Source organism: Eschrichtius robustus, chromosome 2 (assembly GCF_028021215.1).
Source record: "Eschrichtius robustus isolate mEscRob2 chromosome 2, mEscRob2.pri, whole genome shotgun sequence".
In the NCBI taxonomy this organism is placed as follows: Eukaryota; Metazoa; Chordata; class Mammalia; order Artiodactyla; family Eschrichtiidae; genus Eschrichtius; species Eschrichtius robustus.
In genome coordinates, this window is record NC_090825.1 from 125446717 (window position 1) to 125464814 (window position 18098).

General features: G+C 46.0%; 1 protein-coding gene across 3 annotated transcripts in view; it reads right to left on the reverse strand.

Annotated features, from left to right (window-relative positions):
• Positions 1 to 2609: 2609 nt before the first annotated feature.
• SH3TC2 (SH3 domain and tetratricopeptide repeats 2) overlaps positions 2610 to 18098 on the reverse strand; it is a 125155-nt gene continuing 109666 nt past the window's right edge. The window contains exons 17-20 of one of the 3 annotated variants that reach the window (XR_011073121.1): positions 7704 to 7771; positions 6809 to 6908; positions 5575 to 5690; positions 2610 to 2713 (exon numbers count right to left, since the gene is read on the reverse strand). Coding sequence is in view for 1 of the 3 variants with exons in the window: in XM_068536153.1 (XP_068392254.1) it covers positions 6881 to 6908; positions 7704 to 7771 (96 nt within the window). In the remaining 2 variants the exon portion in view is untranslated. Of the gene's footprint in view, positions 2714 to 5574; positions 5691 to 6752; positions 6909 to 7703; positions 7772 to 18098 lie in introns of those variants that run through there. The other 2 variants (XM_068536153.1, XR_011073119.1) reach the window with 2 other exon arrangements.

An 18098-nucleotide genomic window follows, 5' to 3' on the forward strand; every position in this document is an offset into this window, starting at 1 on the left:
GACCTGGAAATGAAAGGCCTTTGCGGCAGACATGCACACAAGCTGCCCAGATCCTGCTGCCCAGCCGTCAGCTCCACAGGGTCTGCCTCAGCTACAGAGAGCCATCGGGCCTGAGTCCCCGCCAGCAACAGAGGGAGGCGGGGCATTTTGGCTCACTGTGGGGTGATGCTGAAGGTGAACATTTACTCCCAAGCTCCCCACCTGGTTATCTGAGGCTTTGTCGGGCCTGCTTTGACTCCTTCCTCTGCCCACTCCTGTGTCCTCCCCTTTCTTTTCTCAGATGTTGATCCTATATCAACATCTAACACCCCAAAGTCCATCCCCGTGTCTGCTTCCAGTGAACACAGCCTGCTCTCGCCTGAGATGCCAAACTAGACACTGGACTCTGTTCCATCACCAGCAGAGTTCAATCATTTTTCCTTTGAAACACAGACAATCCAGATGCAAGTTTACCCAGATTCTAACATTCTTCAATGTATATAGGCTACCTCGTCTATAACTTGTGAAGAATTCCCAGAGCACTGGCTGGAACTAATAAATTCCTCCACTCCTTTCTCACCGTTAATAGGGAAATCTTCCTCACCACCCATATTTCCATGTAAAAGAACTTCATCTTGAAAACACTCCTGCCGTCTTTCTTCCCACAGTGCCCCTCACAGGAGGAAGAGGGGATTTCTCTGACTGGTCAGTGTAGAAGAGATTCGAGGTTCTGGGTGCACCCTCACTTCTCCTGGAATGGGCTCCGGCAGAAAGGAGACCACTGTAGACTTGTGCTCGAGGCCATGCAGGAAGCTTGGGGCCAGTTCTGTACCTGCTGGGAAGCCTTTGGTGGCCCTGCCCTGCCAGGCACTGGTGAGAAGCATGAGCACACCCATTCGGCTCCACAGCTAGGCAGCAGCCCCTCAACCCAGCTTCAGTCAGTAATAATGCTGACATCTTAATCTTCATTGTCCTGATGCTCAGTTAGTTCTCAACTTGGGCAGGGAAGAGGGATGCTATTTTCCAAGCCCTCTAAAATACCCCAACACTCGCAATCCAACAGCTCAAAATATCTTGATGTATCAGTTTCTCAGCACTCAGAGAATATCAGTAACTGTTGTGGAATATAAATAAATGGTCAAATAAATGCGTGTTACTCCACCAAAAAGATACAATCCCACCAAGAGGAATTATGACTGTATAACTCAGTGGAGGGCTCCACCCACACACACTGGGGTTGATGGACAGAAGCTTCAATTTAATTACTGCTTCAGACTGCCTAATATTGCCTTAGTGGTGAGCCACAGCATGTTTACACAAGGGAGAAGCCGGTGAAAACCTCAGAGTATGTTCATTAGGAATTCAGCCGAATATTTTGAGTGTGAGGCCCACAGGACTTTCTAAAAAGGTTAAAGGGTCTTTTCCTCTAATGTACGTGAAAAAACAAACAAAAAAACCAGACAAGCATCTTTCTTTGATCATTGACTAGAAGGGAAGCAGAGCGGTAGGGTATCAGCTTAAAGAGCATAGGATGGGAAGTCCATAGACCTTGTTCCTGACCCTAGTTACCATCACAGATTTGCTAAAGAACCTCACTCTAGTCATTTTAACTCTCTCAGCTTCAGTTTCCATGTCTGTAAAACGGCTGTGAGAGTATCTGATACGCTCTGCTCACAAGGGTCTTATGAGGATCAAGTGTGATGTTGTATTATAAATCATGCTAAGGGATAACATTTACTGGGTGCTGTATGCTAAGAACGGTGCTTCCGTCCTCACACCTTTAGTCCCTGCAAAGCTGCCTCATTGGTGCTGCTTGACAGACATCAGTCCAAAGTGACCACTTATTTGAAAATATGAAAAATGAGAAGAAATATGAAGAATTGAGAGTGAGAAGCAGGGATTTTCCCACCACCACGACCCCACCTCTCCCACCCCCTACCCTCCCACCCTCCACTTTCTCTCTCTCACCTCCCCTCCCCTTGCAGCTGTTCCACATTCTAGCTGCATTCCCAAACTTCTTGAAACAGAACCCTGCCAAAACAACCCACAATCGTCCTCAGAGCATGGTCCCGTATGGTATTTTCAGGAGCCGTAGGAGATTTAGGTGGGAAGGAGTCAGCACGTGTTGGGGGGATGCTGGTGACTAGCAAGAGGCCACTACCTGGGGCCAAGGTCTCCAGGCATTTTAGGGAGGGGCTCTGGGTCTTAAGCTGGATAACTGGAGGAGGACTGCAGGGAGGGGGTTGGGTTACTGAAGTTTCTGAGCAGAGAGGGAAAGGGACATGAGGTCAGCATCTTTCCAGGCTGGACATCCTGGAAAGCTTGGGTGGGGGCACCTGGCAGCAGCAGTGGGCTTGAAGAGCTCTGCAGGATGATGCCTGTAGGCTTTGTCACTAAATCTGACAGTTCCATAAGAGCACAGGATGACACACCTTCCAGGCTGCAAAGTCCACTCTCATACCACCTCCTCTATTTTTGCTGTAAGTCTATGCCTATAGACTGCTATACCCTTCTTTAATTTTTTTTTTTAATGACTTCACTTTTTCCTTCAGGAAATTTATTTTTCAAAGGACATTTTAAACATCACTGTCTGTGGTAGAACCCTCTAGTACTCACCCTTTTCAGTCCTCTTCTTTCCAGGCAAAAGGGAAGATGATAATCCCGGCACGTCCCACCACCTCTGCGCACACTGCCTTGAGCTGGGTGGAGCCTCCTGTTGGTTCTGACCAATGGACTGTGGAGGCATGAGTCAATCATCCAGTGAGACCAATTCAATAAATTGTTCTATTTATTAAAAACACAGAACTATTCTATACATTTTCTACGTGTTGATATACTCGCTAGAGGTAACCATAAATCTATAGATTTTAGAAATGTCTGAAAGGACTCACAGCAAACTGCATGCAGTATCACCTCTGGGGAGGCCACCTGAGCTAAAGATGGGGAAGGGGAGACAGTGGTAAAAGGAACTTGAAATTTACCTGTATCATTTTAAATTTTCGCAAGGAAAATGTGTTTACTTATGTAAGTAGAAAGGGCAAGGTGAACAGCAAAATGAAAAAAGGAAATAAAACTGGAAAGTTATGTTGGGGCTATGTTTTGAAGCATCTGAAATGCCAAACTAAGAGTTTGTGCTTAACGCTGCAGGCACCAGAAGCCAAGGAGGATGTGTGGATTGTCATGGGCAGGTCCTGATCCGGGCTGTGACAGCACCTCCTCCTCCTCAGGTGAGCACGGGGGCTAGATGGCTAAACATACGTGAAGTGCCCCGGAGCGTCTATCATAGAGCGAGTGCTCTGTCAGCGTTCGCTGCCGTTCTTTTCTCCTCTTTTTACTCTGGCCATGCTGACCTTTCCCTTTCTCATGAACACGCCAAGTTCTTTCTGCCTCGAGGCTTTCATACGTGCTCTTCCTTATTCCTACGGTTCCTTTCTTCCCTCTCCTTCTCATCCTTCGAGTTCAGCCTAACTAGTAGCAGCTCAGTGACACCTTCCATTACCTGCCTCTCTAAGTTGTTTCCCCCAGCCCACTCAGTGTCTGTCAAAGCATCCTGTTGGTTTTCTTTAGGACACTTATCACAATTTGTAATCACATCTGTGTGTGGGGGGGGGGTGGTTTGTTGGTTTGTTTGTTTGACCTGTTTATTCTTTTTCTCCCCTACTCACAAGTATATAAACTTCACAAAGGTAGGGACAGAATGTGTTGTGTTCACTGCTGTTCCCACGACACCCAGTAGAGTTGTTGGCACAAAGTAGAGTTAGAAGTAGCAGTAGTAATAATAATAATAGTAATAGCTACTATTTGTTGAGCACTTACTATGTATCAGGCATGTATTTACATGTCTTACATACTCATTTAAATGTCCTAATAACCTTTCTGAGTAGGCATTCATATTGTCCTCATTTTACAGATGAAGAAACTGAGACATAAGAGAGATTAAGAAATTTTACTAAGATCACACAGCTGGTAAATATCAGAGTTGGGATTCCAGTCTTTAGTGCACTACAATATTTTATTGAATGATGAATGCATTAGTTAACACAATGCTGGTTTGTGGTGTTCCTGATGTCCTTATACTCCAAGTGCAAATAGTGCAATTTGCCTTAGAATAAATGAGAACGATTAGCCTAATCGATAGAATGAATGTCTGCAGGGAGGTCATAGCCGTTAGGAGGAGAAGGCAGCTATTTTCCATTGAGAGGCAGTAAATCGAGCTTTGTGTGACAGGGCTGATGGCCGGGCTACAAACAAGGAGCAGGGTGTGCTGGCAGAGATGTGGGAAGCTCATCCGGCTCCAGACCACACTGCCTGGAGAACACTCCCTGCCAAACCCAGTCACAGCCAGAGCTCCAAGAAAGGAGTTCTGGGAGCAGCGGAGAACTGACCGGCCCCAAGGACTATGCCAAGTAAGAGAAACCAGCCTCTGAGTCAGGCGAGGGAGATTTCTGTTCTGTTCTGGCCTGGCCTTTAGCGGCAAGACCTTCCTGGACCCACAACTTACAAGTCCTGTTAGGTGGATCCCAACAGCTGCCAGCCATGACTCTGTGTATGCAGAAGTCAAGAGGAAAAATAATCATAGTATAAGGAAGCTAAATTCATTGTGTTCTCACCATGTGCCAGGTACTACATGAAGAGCTTTAGATAAATTATCTCCTTTAATTCTCATAATAACCCTGGAGGTTATTTCAACCTTCATTTTGTTGATAACTGTTTATCAAGTCCCTGCTATGTTGATGAAGTAAGTACTATTTTTTTTTTAAATAAATTTATTTATTTATTTATTTTTGACTGCGGGCAGGCTTTTCTCTAGTTGCGGCGAGTGGGGGCTACTGTTCGTTACGGTGCACGGGCGTCTCATTGTGGTGGCTTCTGTTGTTGCGGAGCATGGACTCTAGGCACGTGGGCTTCAGTAGTTGTGGCACACGGGCTCAGTAGTTGTGGTGCACAGGCTTAGTTGCTCCGCAGCACGTGGGATCTTCCTGGACCAGGGCTCGAACCCGTGTCGCCTGCATTGGCAGGCAGACTCTTAACCACTGCACCACCAGGGAGATCCCAAGTAAGTACTATTTTTAATTCTCTTTTCAGATGAGGAAAAAGAGACTTGGAAAGATTAAGTAATTTGCCCAAGTTAGATGCTGGCAGAATTAGAACTTGAACTCAGGTCTGCCCAGTGCCAAAACCCTCCTTCTTAACCTCTACTCTGAATTGCCTTCTGATTTTTAAAACCACCATTTATTTCTATCTATGTGTAAGGTACTGTGCTATAATCATTAGGAGGAATTATTCAATGAGATAATGTTGCCTGGCTCATAATAAATGGTTAGTAAATATTAGCTTATGTTATCCCACATATTATATGTTTATATACTGTGATGGTTAATTTTATGTGTCAACTTGGCTAAGCCACAGTGCCCGGATATTTGGCCAGACACAGCTGGATATTGCCATGAAGGTAATTTTTAGATTAAATTAACATTTTAATCAGTTGACTTTGAATAAAGCAAATTACGCCCCATAATGTGGTGGGCCTCATCTAATCACTTGAAGAACTTAATAGAAAAAGACTGTCCTCCCCCAAGGAAGAGAGAATTCTACCTCCAGACAGCCTTGGGATTCAAGCTGCAACATCAACTCTTCCCTGGGTCTTCATCCTGCTGAACTGTCCTGCAGATTTTGGACTTGGCAACCTCCACAATCACATGAGCTAATTCCTTAAAATCAATCAACCAATCAATCAATCAATCAATCAATCAATCTATACATATACACATTCTCTCTATACATATATATACCCATCATATATATATTACACACACATCCTACTGCTTCCATTTCTCTGGAGAAGCTTGACTACTAGAGATATATATAATAATGACAATAATCGGATGAGCAGATAAAAGCTGGAAAGGTCTATATTAGAGGCAAAGAATTCAAACTGCCCAAATTCTTCTAGAAATCTAGCTCCTAATGAAGAATACAGCCTACAACTGTCACAATCATCTCCACTTATGTGAAAAGCTGATTTTCCTAATTTGGTTAGAAATCAATTAGAGATGAATGGTAGTTCTTCTCATTCTCTCCTCCCTCTAGGCCTGTTTCCCATCCATAAAATAAGGACCATGTGACACTTCATGACAACTGCAGAAACAAATGGGCAAGTCCGCTGAAGGTCAGGTCCTGCCTTTGCCACCCTCCCAGCTCAGTGCAGAACGGGTGGTGGCAGTGGAGGTACTGAGGAAAGAGCCCCTGTCTGGCAGCCAGAAATTCCGTGGGCTGGTCCCAAGGTCACCACTCACCAGCCTGGTCACCCTGGGACAGATCTGTTTCACAGGTCCCGGCTTTAGCGTCCTCCTTACCAAAACAGTCATGATAATGATTACTCTGGGGGTGACTGTAAAAATCAACATGAAATCTTATTTGTGACACTATTTTATGAGCGGTAGGTTTTCCCTCTCAGAAAGCAGTCTGACTTTTGAGTAAATGCAAGCACGTCAGAGCAGGGTCAGCCCTGGGTCAGCCCGTGCTCTGGAGTCAGCTGGCCAGCATGGTTGATGGTCCCTGTTGATGTGCCTCATTGCTTCTGCTGACAGGGAGGGCACGAATGGTCATAACAGCCCCTTCAGTGGCAGGCATTTCAGCTCCAAATACTTGGTCTCATTTTCTCTTCCTAACAGCCCCATGAGGTAGGCAGCCCAGGGAGGAAGAGGTTAAGCTCATGGCCACACCCCAAGGTAGAGGTCTAGCTTGGCTGCAGCCCCATCCAGGCCTGAAATCCCGGGTCTGTCCCTCCCCATCTCCAGGTAAGGTCAGCTGAGAGTCAGAACTTAACCTAATGATTCAGGGGCCAGAAGAGCAAATTGATTCGATCACAAATCCTCCTTCGAAAGCCAAGGCCCGCTCATCACTGCAGAGGATCCAGGAGATAAAGACTGGAAAAAGAATTTAACTTGAAAAACGACAACAACAACAATAGGGAAAGCATCCGCCAGATTCTAATCAGAGCATCGGCTGCCCAGAGAACTGAGAATCCTTTGTCAAATGTCTCCTGAATCTCAAACTTGATCTATCACTTTTCCTATTATTTTAGGATTTGGGGGAAATGAAGCACATTTTCATATGACTAAGCTCAGTCACCAACTCGCTCTGTGACATTAAGCAAGTTGTTTAGTATCTCTGAGTCTCAGTTTTTCTCTTCTAAAAAAAACAAGGTGGTACAAAATTAGTTTCCCAAACTTCAGACGTTAGACTATTGGGATCATGATTTTTGCCATATATGTGCACCACAGCTAATGTTTACCTAGGATTGTTCTTTACACATATTTATGTATTTCAAAAGGAAATCCGCTATCACTTCATAAGTGTAAAAACAGAGCCTCGCATCAATAATTTATAGTGAATACATAATTATTACAATTTTTTAAATTCTCACATTCCAGATCCCTGAAAGCATTCCTCATACTACCTCTGGGAATCGCTGGCCTCCAGCGCTGGCATTCCGCCAGTGAAAAACCTTGATCCCTTGCGGCACTTCTAACTCCCAGGGAAGCCTTCCTGATCCCCTGCATTAGGCTAGTTCCCTCTGCACATCCCTGTCGAGGCACTGATTGTGCTTCTCTGTGATTCATAGGAAAGTCCGTCTTCCCTGCTAAGAGGCAACGGCTGAGGGTATTGGTAGTGCACACTGCTACATGTATCAGCTTGGTCACCTTACTTAACAGTGTTACCTTATGTCTCCAAGACTCAGTTTCTTCATCCACAGAATGAGGTTAATTTTTTCTTCAGTGAATGGAATCTGAAAAAAAAAAAGTTAAAAATAATTCGGGTGAGAAAGGCAGAAGAGACTTAAGAAGGTAGCCCAGAAGGGTTGAAATCAAGGGAAGAGTCTATCAACTGGAGGAGATAGAAGCATGTTTACGTTATTCAATATAATCTACGTTATTCAACATAATTCACTCCATTCACATTATTCATTACAACTATTATGACCACAACTGACCTTTATTTAGTGGTTACTATTGTGTTAAGTGCTTCTTAAGCATGATTTCATCTAATCTCCACAACCATTATTATTCCCACTTTACAAATGAAGAAATTAAGGGTCAGAGAGATTATGTGTGTGGTCCAAGGACACATCTAGAAAGTGGCAGAGCAGGGACTGAACTTGAGTCTTCTGACTCCAGGGCCTATGCTCTCATCCCCGGTGGCAAGGTTCTTGAACCATGGCACCATGGTCACTCCTCCTTCAGGCCCTGAGCTGACCACCTACTCCCCTCCACAGACTCTGCTGCTCATCCCATGACCAACTGAATGTGAATTCCCGATAAGACACTGCAGCACGTGTCTTATCTCTTTTGCAACTGTCAGTTTACTTCTGAGCCATCCCTCTTCCTATCTTTCCCTTTCTGATCCTTCCTTCGAGCATCACCAGATTAAAGTACGCGGCCCTCATTGTGTAACGGGACGCCAGTGCCCCTCCCCCGCCAAGGAGCCCCAGTGGTTCTGGGTGACCTATGCCACTAAGCACCAGCGAACCTGGTGGCTTCTAAACAGAGTTCCATGGTGGGAACTCAAGGACAGAGCATCTGAGGGAGTGGGTCAGCTTCATCCTTATTGCAAAATTGCTCCCTGCATTGTACCATTTGATCAAGGCTCAACTCGGGAAACTACTAACAGAATGGCATTCGGCAAAGAGTGCAAAGACCCAGGCTTTCTTCTGGCCAGGCCACTAAGTATCTGTCTCCAGGCCTCAGTGTCCTCATTAGTAATATGGAAATGACCAGCCTGTCTTACAGCACTAGTGGGGGAGCCAAGGAGAGACAGTGGACAATATTCATGTACACATGAAGTATGCATGAAGTGTAGAGGTCAACAAACCCATGTGAAGAATTATGATTAAAAGCAGTGCCTCTCTCTAGCATTTGAAACAATCTCTTTTCCCTTCTTCCTTTCCATGGGTCCTGGCTTCCATTAATCTACTCCCATTCATGCTGTTTTCATTTCGTCTTCCCAGGCCCTCCAGATGCCATCTCCTCCCTCTGCATAAATGGAAATTATAGGAGGTCTTTGGGCCCTAAATCCAATTGATTGCTGTCTCTGATCCAACATCCTGGGATGCTGATTCAGCGTGACCTAGAGTAGCCACCAGCCTAAACAGACCTGCCCCCTTGTGCTCATTTACATTGTCTTGGCCCTCATCACCTCCCTATCTCTTCCTTAGCGATCTCTGGCCATTGTGGGACAGGCAAAACTGACTCGGTCACCAACTCCATTATTAATCCTCTATGCTCACAAGCTCTCAGATGAGGCAGCCACATGAGAGTGGCCCCATCTCTGAGAACCACTGCCCTCAACTCTGCTCAGGGCCAGCCTAGCCACCTGCTGCAACGGCCCCACAAATTCCAGAAATTTGATGGACAAGCCAGGAACTGAAGCAACAAGTCAAAGAGATAAAGATTCTGATTAAAATATTCCTTATCAAGAGCCAAGACATTTGCATGATGCAAGACATCTCTGCATGAGCCCTTCTTCAGCCCAGAGTGAGAGGATCAGAGCATTCCCTAATCCCACAGATGGTTGTTCTAGGCGGGAGCCATGGGACTGTAGCCTCCTCAGCAATAGCGAATTCAAGGGCATCGAGTTCTTAGCTGTATTCAGAGGACCCCGGGCCAGGGCCCACCTGTCCCAGGTGGGCAGTGATTATAAATTTGACAAAAAATAAGTGCTTTAACCTGGAGGAGCTTAACTCTAGGCTTTGAAATTTAATTATTTTTGCCTCCTGCTACAAATCTTCCCCACCTCCCCACCTTTTGGAAATTAAGACTGCAAATCTTCTACAAAGCTAAATTCTTCGTGTTTTTAATTAGTCTGTGAAGCATAAATAGGTGTGATCCTCACAGAAATTAACACACATGAAAGACTCCATTGGAGTGAAAATTCACATCACAGATGGTTGACTCTTTAAAGTGAGATGCCTATGTGTATTGAGGATATAATCTGAACAACAAAAATTCAGTTTAGCCACAACTTTTCTGGAATACACATAATAGAACATAAATCAAAGCCAATTGGAAGACTGAGTGTCATAAATCCTTTCTACAGAAAGATCCAGGGTAATGATTCCCAGACAGAATCACCTGGAGAGTTCATTAACATGCAGATTCTGGGGCCTTCCTCTACACCTGCCTTATCACCATCTCTGGGGGTGAGGCCCAAGAATCTGGATATGTAGCCAGCTCCTCGGGTGACTGGAAGCAGGCAGTCTGAGCCACAGTGGGAGCCCCTGTGCTAGGTCTTAAGGCAGCAGTCTTCCTATGCCTGAACAAAGCTTCCCCAGAGCTTGTAGAGCTTGGCTGTTCAGCCCCTGGCCCACTGCTCAATGGGAGGCCACCATGCAGACGCCCCTTTTCACCCAAGAGTTGGACCCCAGGCTCCTGGACTGAGAACAATGCACACGAGCACCCCAAATATCTAAGGTACAAGCCCCTCCTAATCAAAAGCTTAGGCTTGAAACGCTTCTGTAATTATACAGGTGGGAGAACAGAAGACAGAGAGGGGAAAGGACTTGCCCAACAGCACCTGGCAGCCTGGATGGGCCTGTGGGCAAAAGCCTGGTCTTCCGATCCCTCTGCCGGTGGCCGCTCAACCTCTGGGTTTCTGCTAAATGGCCCTTCCTCCAAGAATGAGCTCAAGAAACAATCGGGGGTCCCTAACAGGCTCCGACTTTCTCCTTCACACTAATCACCGTTTGTAACAATATATGATTTCTCAGTGTTGCTCTTCGCAGCTTGACAGTGGATTGATTCCATGAGACAGGGACCTGTTTTGTACACCAGAATTTCTAGCACCTAACACAGTGCCCAGCACATAGTGGAAAGTCAGTAAATATTTATTGGATGGTTGGACAGACAGGAGTTACAATGGTCTCTCCTACATAATAGAAAATAGGAATATTGCAAAAGAGAGGGGTTTGCCCACAGCCAGGAACAAATCTGTGCCATAGGACCAGTGAAGGCAGGGGGACCTCAATGTCCCTCAGGCCTTAGTGTCCAGGATTGGACCAAACAGGCTCTGGCATGCCTTCCGACTCATAATGGTCGATACACATTTTGAGTTTTATTTAATGAGTCCAGGGTATGGATAGAACACAAAGTGACTGAATGTTATAACAACTTATAAAGGGGCCGGGGTCCCTGAGGGCCCCCCCAACCCTCCCATACCCCAGCTTTATGGTTTCACATCGCCCTCTAGTGGCTAGGACATGTCACTACACTTGGTGATTTCTGAAAAACTGAGTTTAAATAAGTTTGTACTCCTGGCTTGAGTATAATTAATAACTTACATATGTACGAAATGTATTAAATCCATTAAGATATTCATTTATCCACTCAACAACTCATCACCCAGGGCCTAATATACACCCAGGAAAGGTGTCAGATATATCCCCTGCCCCTCCTTATATCTTAGAAGGGGAGTGGGGTATGCAGCAATCACACACAACTGAGGGAAGTACCACTATGATGAGTGTTAAGAAGGAAGTATACCGAGTGTTAAAATGGAATACAGCAAGCGATGGAACCCCATGAGGAAGGCTTCTCTGAAGGTATCAAGTTTAAGCTTGGATATGAAAGAGAAGGAAGACTTAGCATGAAAAGTGAGGAGGGGAAGGAGGGGAGGAAGAGGCAAAGAATTCTAGGCAAGAAATAGCTCTGTGAGCTGGAGAGAGAAGGCCAGGTGGCCTGTGCCTGAAGGGCACAAGATGAGGAGGAAAAATAGGTGGTATTATCACCCCCATCACTTCCCCATCAGTGTGGAAACTGAGGCCCAGAGATGTGACATGAGTTGCTGGTATGACACAGCGTCTGAGCAGTGATAGAGGAAACGAGGTCCAGGTGGCCAGGGTGGACACCGAAGGATAGAAAGAGCTGTGGGGATGGGAGGTGAGGCAGAGAGTGGCTATGGGAGGGGGGACAGCACGCAGCTCATCCAGCCTGACGAGAGCTTAGGTAGCAGCTTCTGGAAGGTACCTGAAGGTCACCTAGGCCTCCCTGTCCACGTGACAGGTGAGAAACAGGCCCAGAGGACGGAGGGTCATGTAGCCAGTGAATGGCAAAGCTCCTTCTTCCACATCCCGCATCCTCAGGTCTGCCGGAGCTCACTGCTCCCAGATGCTCCAGCCTCCTTTGATGGACTCCACTTCTCCCCAGAGCGGTCCTCTCCCAGCCTATGAGTACCTCAGTCCTAGGATCCATCTGCCACCACCCTGGGGCAGGGGCTTCAGAATCCACACGGACAAACTATGCATTCCATGGGACCCTGCCCCCAGGCCCCCCCACCAGGACCCACCGGCTACTGCCACACTGAATTCCTGCCCTGTCTCTTGGTGTACTGTGCCCTCTCTCCCTTTGGGGCCTGTCCACAAACACTTCTCTCCACTCACACCACTCCCTCCCCTTCTCCTAGCCTAGCCAACCGTACTGATTCTCTAGGTCTTAGCTCAGAGATCTTCCTCTCAGAAGCCATCCCCATCCTCCCCGGAGCCCCTTTTCTGAACTTCTCCAGTAGAGCACCGATCGCACTGCATTTTGATTGCCTGTTTCCTTGTCCATCTCTCCAGCAGACGTTGAGTACCCAGAGGTCAAAAACCACATACATCTCATTTTCTCCTGTATCTCCAGCAGCTAGCACAGTGCCTGGCACTTAGAAGGTGCCCAGAACTATTCCTTTAATCAAAAAAGAAAGGAAAATAAATTACTCTAACCTCCCAGCACTGCATTTCTCATTTCCATCAGTCCATCATCCTCTGCCCTCTTTATGTATAAAGGGGCCTGCTTACTGCTATCATCGGGCCTGAGAAAAAGAAAACAGTTCTGTCCCAGCCCCAGCAGTGATTCATCAACGTTATTACTTGTGGCAACTGCTGGAGTCCCCTCACCTTCCAGGGGAAAACAGAGAGAGAAGCAACAAGGAGCCGTCTGCCTTTCAGATTTCTTAACAGTCCATCCACCACTGACACTTGTTTTCCTGTTGACTAGGAATGCATTTGAAAGTTGAGTTTTCTTTCTTACCAGCTTCCACAGCATTCTGAGGCTTGGATCTCTCTGGGTGAGCCTACAAACCATCATAGACCCACGGCAAAAAATCCATACAAGGTGGCCCACGATGAATCAGCTATTCCCCGGCCTGCATGCAAAAGGGACTCTGGTGGTTCCGTTCAATCAATGGCATGTATCTGTCAAAAGCCTACCACGTGCCAGGCTGTGTTAGGAGCTTCCATCAGTGGAGAACAGTCAGACTTTGTCCCTGCCCTCTGCAGAGCTAACTTCTAGCAGGAAATCCAGAATTAAGCAACTTATTACACAATTGTTGAATGACAATTAAGACGCAAACTGAAAAGGAAAAATGCATGGTACCCAGAGAGCACAGCCTGAGCGGCCCGGCCTCACCTGGGAGGTCAGGGCAGCTGCCCCAAGGCTGTGACTTTTGGGTTGAGAGCTAAAGGAGTAGGTGTTAGCTAGGTAAAGAAGCGGAGGGATTGTGTGTACGTGTGATGTGTGTGTATGCACATGTACACAAGTGTGTGCACATATATGCCACAAGGGTATGTGTCCAGATGTGCAGGTATGCAGGTGCATATGTGTGCGTGTGTCCCAACCGCATGTGTATCTCTTATAGACTCAGACACTCTTCAGCTTCTGGGCCTCCTTCCCACCATAATGTCATCATTGTGAAGCAGATTTCAGGGCTTCTCCATGTGGAACAGCGGTTCTCAAACCTTCTTTCAGCTTGTGGATCATTTCAGTGACAATAAAAACAGCTACTCCACGTTAACTGTGTGGCGGTCATTGTGCCAGATACTCTAGGTGCCTTCTCGCATTTATTCCTCTAGCAACCCCAGAAGGCAGGCCTGGTTATTGTTCCATTTTGCAGAAGAGGAAACAGAGGCTCAGAGAGCTCAGAAAGGGTCTTTCCCGAGGTCACCCAGCAAGACAGTTTGGGAGCTATGATTTGAACATAGGTCTGTTTGACTCCAAAGCATATGATCTAATCCACTGAGCTCTCTTTCCTGTCATTAAGGCAAGGGACATGGTGGATCGGCCATATGGCAGGTCCCCTCCCACTGTTACTGCAACAACACCCTCCCAGCCGTGAATGGAAAGTCTTCAATGAAACCCTGTCCCAGGCCAACCACTGACTCATGGTGTGACTTTAGTAAAGTCTCTCCCCCAGAGTTTCCTGAACTCTGCCATTGTATAGGGATAGCTTGGCTCCACCACACACAGATTACAGGCAGGTTACATAATCTCTCAAAAGCTCTGCTTCCTCATCTCTAAAACGGAGCTAATACTGGTACACTGCAGACAGCACTACTGTAGGGATTAATGGAGCACATGCGTGCAAAATGCTCGGCCCTGGGACCGCCTCATAACATATGCTCATTAAATGTACTGTCATGATGCTGAGGAATCCAGTGGACCTGGGTTCAAGTGTCCACCATGCCTTCTAATAGCCATGCGACCTTGGCAAAAGTTACTTAGCTGTCGAACTCTCCTCACTTGTAAAAGAAGAATAAAAATAGTACCTACTTTATAGGTTTGTTTGAGGACTAAATGAGATAACGCACTTAGCACAAATTGCCCTGCAACTGTTAGCTAACATTATTATTATTTGAATATATTGTGCAATAATATAAACAAGGATTCTCTGGTACCTAATTTTGTTCCAGTTTAGGGGTTTAGAAGAAAATGCAAGGAAGCATCTGGTTTGACAGGGTTTGCTCAATATTGGATTGTTTGTAAAATTTTTTTTTGCAAAATCAGACCTGGCTCATGGGTCAATGGAAAGTCAGTTTCCCTTTGGCTCTGAGGCCGGCAGTTGAATGCAGTTTATTCTGGTGCTGGCTCACAGTTTGGTTCGGTTCAAGGCCATGACCATGAGTAAGTGATTAACCCTTGCCAAAAACCATAATAATGATCATATTCTAAATATTTATATTACAAGAAACCAAATGGCCCAACCTTCAGGGGCCACAGGTGCCACTCACTCACTCAATGGAGTTCATTCACTCATCCAACTCAGAAGTGTTGACCATGTACCTCGTGCCAGGCACTGAGCACTGGTCATGCTAGTGGCTGATGGGTTGGAAACCCATAGGGAACTTTGGCTGATTTTCAAGAAAAGTGAATCAGGACTCTCAGGGACGGTAACTGCTCCTGAGCTATGCAGAGTCTTGGAGAGAATGCAGGCCCTTGTGTTTGGTGCATCTCACAGTGTGCCCTGTCTGAGCTGGGAAAGGCCCTGTCAATACACGCATTTGACAGGTGGGGAAGCATAAACCCAGAGAGAGAAAGGGAGTCCCTGAGATCACAATACTGGGCTAGCATCCTGCTCTCCTGACTTCTACGTCATCACCACAGTGAGCCCCCTCCCTTACTCCCAGGATTTCAGGCCCACCTCATACAGACACGTTGGCCCACAAACGGCCTCAAACATAATGACAATAAGAATAAAAAAGCAACCTTACTAATAATAGTATCTACCATTAATTGGGTAATTACTTGGTGCCAGGTATTTTGTTACACATTTTTTTTTTTAATTTATTTATTTTTGGTTGTGCTGGGTCTTCGTTGCTGCGCACGGGCCTTCTCTAGTTGCATAGAGCTAGGGCTACTCTTCGTTGCTGTGCGCTGGCTTCTCACTGCGGTGGCTTCTCTTGTTGCGGAGCCCGGGCTCTAGGCGCGAGGGCTTCAGTAGTTGTGGCACACGGGCTTAGCTGCTCCGCAGCATGTGGGATCTTCCCGGACCAGGGCTCAAACCCGTGTCCCCTGCATTGGCAGGCGGATTCTTAACCACTGCACCACCAGGGAAGCCCCTGTTAAGCATTTTATACCCCTATCATTTTAATACTCAAAACAACCTCATTGGATAGGTCATTGTTACTCCATTTTACAGAAAGGACACCGAGGCTCAGAGAGGGGAAGGGACTTTCCTGTGGTAACACAGCTAGAAGTTGCAGAGCCATAACTGAACTTAACTCTGCCTGACTTCAAACCCAGTATCCATGGCCACCGTGTAACGTCCCTCATTAGGATATAGGGCACAGGGTACCCTCCTGCACTTATCTGGGCTGGCAATGGTTTGATGCCTGCAGCTGACAGGAGGGAAGAAAGAGCAGCAGGTGATCAGCAAAGAGGCTTGAAATCCAGTCCTAGGATTGAGCACCCACTGAGATCCAGGCTGTGACAAGCTCATGGGTGATGAAGTTGGAGAGTAATAAGGATAGACGGGTATAAGGTCTGTTCCAGTGCCTGTCCCAAGCTAAGGGTTGCACCAGATGCTGTGAGATAACTTGTCACGTGACATGGAACAAACCATTTCCTTTCCTCTAGAGAGAGAGAGCGCAGAATAGTGATTAAGCCCATGGGCTCCAGAGCCAGACTGGGTTAATTCCCCGCTCTGCCTCTTACCAGGTATGTGACCTCATGCAGTATTAGCATTTATTGAGGGTCATTTTTTGCTTCTATAAAATTGGGATAATAATACCTATTTTCTAGTGTCATTATAAGGATTAAATGAGCCACGATTTAGAACTCAAAACAGTACATAACACATAGTAATAACTATATACATTTTTGCTAGTTTTTAAAAATTATGTAAACAGGAGGTAACAGTTGATCATTCAAATTAAGATACTTTGGGCTGTATAATAACAGAATATCTGACCCAAAGTGGCTTTAACAAGAAAGTTTTATTACTATCTCTCATAATGAGAACCATCTGGAAGACAATGATTCCAGGCTCGAGGATGTCCCAGGAACTCAGGATCTTCTCATTCTTCCTCCCAACACCCTCCACATATCACTGATGCTGCCCCTCATGTCCCAAGATGGCTACAGCAGCTCCAAGCATCACATCTTCACAAAGCCACACCCAGAAACAGAAAGGAAGGGACATGGAAATCTCTCTTGCACATGTCACTTTCTTATGAGGAAGGAAAATGTTCCCTAGATGCCTCCAGGAAGACTTCCCTTATCTGTCATTAGCCAGAATAGGATCGTGTGATCATCCCAGCCACTGTAGAAGGCTAGAAAATCAAGATTCTGGCATTTTCAGTCAGTACCTAGGGCTGGGCTCCATAGCAAGGAGGATGAGAGGAAGAAGAGCTGCTGAGTGAGCAACTGACCTGCCTTGCAGGTTAGTCTTGAGAAGTAAATGTGAGAAAAAGTGCAGGAATACTGTGGAAGAGTTAAATCCCTTCCACTACACACGTGTAAGCTATCATTCTCATAAATAATAATGGCAATAGCAACGCTATTTAGAGTCTACAGAAAAGCAGGATGCCAGTAATTCTAGGTAGTCCTGTTCTTTTTCCATGGCCATGGCAGGTGAGGGGCAAATGAAAGGAAGCCAACTGCCTCATGGCCCAGCCACTAAAACTGACATTGCATGACCTCCTAATAACCCAGACCCAGGGAACAACTGGTCATCAATTTCCCCTCTCAGTTTGGTAGGTTATAAATAAAGTCTGGAAAGAAAGAAAATGAAGTTAGTTTAGAACCCTGGTAGAATTCCTCTGAGGGGTGAAAACTTTTGTTTAGAAAACACCTGATGGGCCATTTTGTAGTGAAAAGTCAACCTTCCAACCATGGTCTAGATCAGGGTTCAGCTAGGTTTTCTGTCGGGCCAGATAGAAAGTGTTTTAGGATTTGCAGACAGTATGGTCTCTCTAGCAACTGCTGCACTCTGAGTACTGTGTCCAATATGTCCCAATAAAACTTTATTTATAAAAACATGTGGAGGGCCAGATTTGGCTCACAGGCCATAGTTTGCTAACCCCTGTTCTACATTGCAAGTTACATAAGACAAAAACCTAGGCCAAGGGTCTCAAACTCGAATGTGTATGGGGCTACATGGGGCACATAAAGAAGCAAGCAGGCTGGGTGGGGTCTCTGGAAGTGTGGAGAACACATGACTCATGGAAAGAGGGCAGTTGTAAAAACCAATTTAGTCAGATCCTCCAGTTTTTCAAGAAAACCAGAAATGCCGATATTTATATCTTCTAATTTTTTAGTGTTGCCAACCAATTCAAAAATTTAAATCTGATGCAGACCAAACAAAACCCA